The sequence below is a fragment of the Helobdella robusta genome, assembly GCF_000326865.2.
Source record: "Helobdella robusta unplaced genomic scaffold HELROscaffold_70, whole genome shotgun sequence".
Classification (NCBI taxonomy): Eukaryota; Metazoa; Annelida; class Clitellata; order Rhynchobdellida; family Glossiphoniidae; genus Helobdella; species Helobdella robusta.
The window spans coordinates 258,967-266,656 of record NW_008705399.1 but is presented as its reverse complement, the minus strand read 5'-3'; the positions used below and the strand labels follow the sequence as shown (position 1 = coordinate 266,656).

Here is a 7,690-nt window from a genome sequence, read left to right as displayed (position 1 = left end):
ATTGTTCAAGATTCAGAGTCGTAAGTTAGCACAGGAAAGATGTAACACCCTAATAGCTTTAATTTTGTTGATATTCTGATTTTACTGTTGGTGAGGATGTTTTTCATTTTAGAATATGCATCTTTCGCCATATGTATATAAAATATTTTTTACAGCTATATTTTTTACAGATTATGCCAAAATTATATACCATAAAATAGCAGTTTTTTTCCTAAATGTATATTCGAGACATTGTCAAATGTCAATCACCTCATTGACTGGAATCTTTGTTTAAATAAGACGCAGTATATTAGCTTAGGAAATGTATGTTTTCGCACAAAACTGCAAACATATAGTGCATTTTTCTCACAAATTAGTGATTATTTTTTAATAATTCGGTATGAAAAGATTTGTATTAGTATATCCTGACTTAGCTTAGTTTAGTTTTGAAGTGCAACAAACTTTATTTTGACGGCACATCTCTGAATATTTTGTAAAGAAGTGAACACACATTTCAATCCGGAAAATCCCCAATACACGACACGTGATTATGAATAAGATGTTTCAAAGAACGTGACCTATATAGAACTCGCGTTCTCATTGGCCAATCGTCAAAGTTGACATAATTAAAAAATTCAAGCTACAGCCAATGAAATCTCTCTAACATAACGTAATATATTTAAATAGCAGCCACATCCGTTGACGTGTCGTTCCGTTCTAAAAATAAAGCAGCTTCAAATAATCAGCCAATAGGATCGAAGATGATTGCATCATATTTAAAATTAGAAACATCCGAGTATATAAGGAAAGCAGATTCATTTTGAAGCATTACTCAGTAACCATATTCACTGCGAATTTTTGGTTATTCATTTGAAACGAATTTTAATATATTAAAATAATTTTTTTAAGTTTAAGATTAAATCTCTCATTTAAAAAATTAATAAATGGAAACGACATTTTACGACGATAACAACCTAAGTGTCAAGAAGATGAAGACGAATATGACATTAGATTTCAACAAGATGAAGCAGCAGACGTCCGATCTGTTACAAACTCCAGACGTGGGAGGCCTTCTAATGATGAACACGCCTGAATTAGAAAGACTTTTGGCCTACAACAACTTCAACACCGTGATGACCACGCCAACCCCGACCGGTCAAATTCTCTTTCCGAAAATGGTCACTGAAGAACAAGAGGCCTATGCTAGAGGCTTCATCGATGCTCTCGGCGAGCTACACAAAAAGTCGCAAGTGGAGTCTCTGCCGTCGTCTACCACGCAAACGCCACTGCGTCCACAAACACAGCAACATCTACAACCGGCAGTTCGAGATGTGAAAGTTGTTCCGCAACAACAACAACAGCCTCAAGTCATAAAAACTAACGTAGTAGAACAGCAACAACTCAGGGCCACTCCGCCGTCGACGTTGGCCGCTGTTACCTCGGCCACTTCAACGTCTGCGCCATATTTGCCAACCACCATCACTGACATGATTTGTTACAACAATTTTGCTGATTTCAATATTAGTGAAATGAGCAACGTTGATTTAATGCAGAATAATCCTTTACTCCAACCTTTAAAACCTTTAGTGGACGTAAAGACCACCGCTACTACTAACAACGTCAACACTAATTCGAAAGTATATTTCAACGCTTCAGCATCGCCACCTCAGCTAATCGAAAACTACCAAACGGTGCCGCACCTGCCAACCAACTATTCGATTAAAAACACCCACAGCCCGGGCTCATCAACTTCAACATCTTCAGCTCACCATAAACCGCCCACACAGTCCCAACTACAGCAGCAGCAGCAATGCAGTAACTCTATCTCGCCCATTGACATGAACATGCAAGAATTGGCCAAACTAGAAAGAAAGAGAGAGCGTAACAGACACGCTGCCACTCTCTGTAGGAATAGGAAATTAGAGAGAATCGCCAGATTAGAAGACAGAGTGAAAGAACTGAAAGATCAAAACATGACTCTTGCTCAGACAGCGAATTTGTTGAGAAGTCAGGTGTCTGAACTGAAACAGGCCATATTTGAACATACACAGATGGGTTGTCAAGTCATGCTTACGTCGAAGTTTCTTGATTCCGACGTCATGTTCAGCTGATTTGCTTGTCCACTTGTTTATTGGAATGCAGAATTTCTTTACGTCTGTCTGCGTGTCTATCTGTCGGTCTTGTTTTTATTTTTTTATATTTGCAAAGACAGTAGCAAATTGTTGTCAATTTATTGTAGATTTGTAACTAACTGATTAATTAAAAAATTGATCAACCATACAATTCCCCAGCTTAGTTTTTATTTTATATAATTTTTCATCTATTTTTGAAAATTTTTTCACGTTTATTTGTGAATAAACTAATCTCATAATTTGCCTAATAATTAATATTTTATTTATTTGTTTATTATTATATTTATTTATTTATATTTTAAAATTTGTTATTTATTTTAGTTAGGACCGTTATTTTACGTTTCGTTTGTTTCACCCGTTGTCTGCTTTTCGTTTTGTTGTTTTCACGAGATATTTATTGAACAACAATAAAACGAGTGTTTCCACATTGATAACATTGAGTTTCCTAAGCTTCTATATATTTTTGTTATTTCTAAAATACATACAGAAACATACTTACACACACACATACAAATAATCGTGTTTTTTGTTTTGTATGCAAAACCGGTTTTGCCTTATTTTTGCAATAAAAATGTTTAAAACCTGATAAATTTAGCGTTAAATTCTTATAAAAGTGAATAGATTTAGTAGATGGGAAAAAACAGTATATACGATATTTTTAATTATGTATAAGGTATTAAAAAAAGGACGGTAAACTTTAAAAAATACTTTATTACATAAAAAATTTAATATTTCATTTCAAAGTTTTATTTATAATCAACAACATATCAAATAGGTGAATAAAAGTTATGAAGTTGAATATGCGGAGACCGAATAAGACTGTTTGTCTTGTGGTGGCCACCGCTGGTAGATACATGAATAGTTAATGAAATAAAATAAGGAAAATAACTGAAGCAGAAAGATAATTGAAGATAATATATTTGATAGTATTGTTATTGTAATAAATAAATAAATAAAATTAATAATATCATTATCATTTTATGAAATTTTTTCCAGATAGGATGTCATTATGATGATAACGTTGTTATTGGGCAACTTTTCCTCAGAATGCTTTATTTAATATTTTCCACAATTCGATATAATATTTCCGAATAATTTGATATAATTATTTTAATTATAATAATTAAAACTATCATTTATTTATTTCATAATTGTTTTGGAATTTTCTTGATTGCATTAAACGTACTTATGTGTATTTTTGTATTGTATTGTACGTTACTGTATTGTATTGCATTGTATGATAATGTACACTGTTGCACTTGTATCGTATTGTATTCTATTGTATTCCATTGTATTTTATTGTAAGTACCAAATTCAGGTCCTCGCTGTTTTTAAACAAGTTGCTACTGAAACAAACACGTATCAGTTGTAAATGTCAATTAGAGTTTTCATTTATTGTTTTTTTTTGTTGAATCCATAAGTAAGTTTATCCAGTTTTACACGAATTTCTCTACCTCCTTCTCTGACTACAATCCATCACTTGAGAAGTTCAGAGCGGATCTCAGGAGCCACCTGCTTGTTAGCAATATTAACCGAGGAGCGCTGTTGAACATTGCGGAAATAGCTCTTTAAAAAATAACTGATTGATTGATTAATTGATTGATTGTTTGTTTGATTGATTGACTGATTGATTGATTTGTGATTTTTGTTGAGCAAAACCACTGAACATGAACGTTGGTCTGAAAATTGTCTTGTTATTATAGTAATGATATTTAAACAAACTATCTCACAGGCTTCCTTCCTTCCAAACTTCACACTCAAAACTATCATAAAATCGCAAATTACGTTAGCTTTTTATTCTTTGTGAAGGCGGGCTACTGCAGATTAAGTGCCGCCCAAATGTGGATGTTGCGGACTTAGGCGGTTGCAGATTTAGGCGGTTGCTGATGTGAATGTCGCGGTTGATCATTTAAATTCAATAAAATGTGCAAACTTCGAATAAGACAATGTATCAGATAACAGCCAATATGTCACTCGAGTTTTGTAAATCAAACTTTTAGGCCATCAAAATGAACAGTTCATCCTATATCACTGTCTAATTCTCTCAGAACTCAGTTCCCAAGGTAAAATATATCGTATTAATATTACATATTTTTATATCTTTGAAGCCTGCATTTTTTCAGGAAGCTTCTTGCCTGTTAAACGTCTGCACTTCACATGAAACACTTTCGCTTTTCTTCATCATTAATATCATTTTGTACGTTTATACATCAAGGTACGTCATCGGGTTCGGCTTCTTGACTTCCTTAGATTGCGTTGGCTTACCTATTAAATTGCATGGGTTTTAACAAACAGCTATATAAAATATTTACTTATTAGGATTGAACTATAGTCACTCTTTTTTGCATATATTCGGTACTATGAGATAATGTTTGACACTGTACTATCAATTAACTATAGTCAATCAATCAACCAAACACACAATCAATAAATTCTAACGTTCAATCAGCCACACATTCAACTAACCATTTATTAATCAATCAATCAAACAACCAGCCAACTGCTCAATCAATCATTTATTCAACCAACCAATCGACTAATCAATCTATCAACTTAAGATACCGTTTGATGTTGTACAATCAGTTAACCAGTTAATCAACAAATTAACCAACCCAGCCGTTAATCCTTTCGAAGCTGGTAAATCGGTAGACGACGTAAGTTGTCGCGTGTTGGCCGGCGAGATGGCTAGTAAAATTTGCGTTAACGATAGCAATGATAAATAGTATCATAGATACAAAGTAATGATACCGTAAATGATGACAACTGTATCTTAGATACAACAAAATGAACGAAATGCAACTGATTATAAATGAGAATAATGATAATAATAATCATGAGGTGGGTAGAGAATAATGTTGATAAGTTATGTAATATAACTCGAAGAAGATGACGATTTAAAGGAAATGGCCTGTTGTAATAATAATAATGAAAAATAATAATAATAAATAATAATAATAAAGATAACGACGATGATTGTAGTCGGATGTATGATATTAATTTAAGAAGAAGATGATGATGATGATGGTGATGATGATAGTGTAAGGAAGTATTATGATGATGATGATAGTTTAAGAAAGTATGATGATGATGATTGTGTAAGAAAGTAATGATGATGATGATGATTGATTCGTTCATTTTTCAAACGTTTATTTCATTCATCTATTTTTCACTCATTTATCTTTTCATTCAACTTTATAAACACTTTCTTCAACTAAATATTAATATTTATTCCTCTAATTATCCATCCATCCATCTAACCATCATTCATTCATTCATCCATCCATTTATTTATTCACATCTTACATCCATATTTTAATAATAATAATAATTCTTCCTTGCCTTTTTTTAAAATGATTCATATGTTATGTTATATACGAACTATTTCTTATATATATATATATATAGAGAGAGAGAGCATAACACATTCTCTCTATATATATATAGAACACAAGCATATATATATATTATATATATATATATATACATATATATATATATATACAAATCAATCATTCCTAACATTATTATTCAGAACGAGAATGAATTCACCGCAATTAGTAAAATTATAATTATAATTATTGCTATTATAATTATTATTATTATTAATATTATTATTGATAATTCTCTTATTATATATATATATATATATATATATATAAAGCTTTCCAGCATTTAGTTTAAGTAGTCAAAAAAAAATTAACATCGTGTTGAGTGTATGGCATTTAGATAATGGTAATAATTAATAATAATATCAATATTAAATTAAAAAAAATTAATAATAATAATACTAATATTATTATTTTTATATTTTGTAATAAACTACTTTTGAGTTATTTTCTATATTATTTAATATTGAAATAATTTGATATATATATATATTTATTTATTTATATTTGTTTAAAACTACTTAATATTTACCTATTTAAATATTCTCTTAAAAAATGAGTGATAAAAATCCTGACAACAAAAACCCGGATCGTAGAAAAAGAAAGATGGCGATGGATGATGATGGGGATGAAAATAAAACAGAAATTAAGCAGGCAAAATCAAACATTCCCACAGATGGTTTTGAGGACAACGATGTTTTCCAGGAGGTTTTCGATCGGTATTTTGATGATGTCGAGTTGCAGACAGATGAAACAATTTCACCGCAACAACAACAGCAGCAGCCACAACAACAACAACAGTAGCCACAACATCAACAGCAGCCACAACAACAACAGCAGCAGCAGCCACAACAACAAAGTCCTCTAGCATCAGAAGATCCCACAATTAGTGAAAGAAAAGCAAGCGATCGTAGCAGAAAAGGTCTAGCTACGGATGATATTAGAGTAGAGGAAGAAAAGAAAAAAACAACATCCCATAAAACATCTCAACAACAGTTTGATACAGCTTTACAAAATTTATCCCCAGAACACTTAAACACTCCCCAACTAACAGCTTCTGTAACGTTGGACGATCTTTCTTCTTTTCCTTTTTCAAGCGGATCAGAAGACAGCCAAATTAGAGCTGCACTTTGCGGTCTTTCATATCTCGACGACCAAGTTACAAGCGAAGAATTGCTCAACATCGACCCAGCAACGTTATTATTAACTAATCCTAGTTCAAGTTCACCAAATAAAAACTCCGACCCTTCCCCATTACTCTCAAACTAGGCACAAGCAGTCACACTCGAGCCAGATGAACTTGGGAATGCTTGCTTGCCTGGTTGCTCTTATCAGAGCACTTTTGGGGGTAATTCACCGAGTGAGTTATTTTCTAACCATTTTTTATTGCCCTGCTTGAGTGAGATTTCTGGAACTGCAACCACAACGCAAGCCACATCAACAGCTACTACACAAGCTACATTAACAGCTACTACACAAGCCACATCAACAAAAACCACAGGAACCAAAATCTCTGGTACAGCAACAACCACGTTCAACACTGTTGATAATAAAACAACAACTGCAGCGGCAACAAAAGCAACAACAACAGGCCTAACGGCATATAACTCAACAATAATTAACACGATTTCAAGTGCAACAGCTGCAACAGTTACAGTGCAGGCAGTTGATAACGCGTTGACAATCCAACACCAGCTAGCTCCACCCCCACAACAACAACATCAGCTAGCCCCACCCCCACAACAACAACATCAGCTAGCACTACCACCACAACAACAGCAACATCAACTAGCACCACAACAACAACAACAACAATTTGTGCCTCAGTACCACCAAATAAACCAACAACAACAACAATTATTACAACAATTTCCACCCGGGTATCAACAACCAACAAACCAACGACAACAGCAGCAACAAAATACGTTTCAACATCCGCAACCATTAACAATTCAAACGGATCAGCTAGTACCTTACCAAGGATCATTCCAACAACAGCAACAACAGCATTCAGCCAGTTCAAGACAACAACAACAACCGTCTCCACAACAGTATACACCTCAACAACAGCAATTACAACCACAGCAACAATTACAACCTCAACACATGCAGTTCCAGCAGCAATTGCCAACATGTTCATTTCTACAAACATTATTGTCACCGTCACAACAACAACTACCACTCAACAAGGGC

General features: G+C 33.3%; 2 protein-coding genes across 2 annotated transcripts in view; both read left to right on the top strand.

Moving 5' to 3' along the window:
• The first annotated feature begins 827 nt into the window (after window positions 1-827).
• On the top strand, window positions 828-2,701 carry HELRODRAFT_115827 (hypothetical protein). Its single transcript, XM_009031157.1, has 3 exons — window positions 828-2,119; window positions 2,144-2,453; window positions 2,504-2,701. Exon 1 carries the CDS (start codon window positions 924-926, stop codon window positions 2,088-2,090), a length of 1,167 nt encoding a protein of 388 aa, XP_009029405.1. The 5' UTR covers window positions 828-923; the 3' UTR covers window positions 2,091-2,119; window positions 2,144-2,453; window positions 2,504-2,701.
• A 3,351-nt stretch (window positions 2,702-6,052) lies between these two features.
• Window positions 6,053-7,690, top strand: part of HELRODRAFT_181343 (hypothetical protein) — a gene marked incomplete at both ends in the record, with an annotated part of 3,907 nt that continues 2,269 nt past the window's right edge. Inside the window, 3 exons of the mRNA XM_009031156.1 lie at window positions 6,053-6,205; window positions 6,338-6,655; window positions 6,767-7,608. Coding sequence (XP_009029404.1) covers window positions 6,053-6,205; window positions 6,338-6,655; window positions 6,767-7,608 — 1,313 coding nt within the window. The remainder of the gene's footprint in view (window positions 6,206-6,337; window positions 6,656-6,766; window positions 7,609-7,690) is intronic.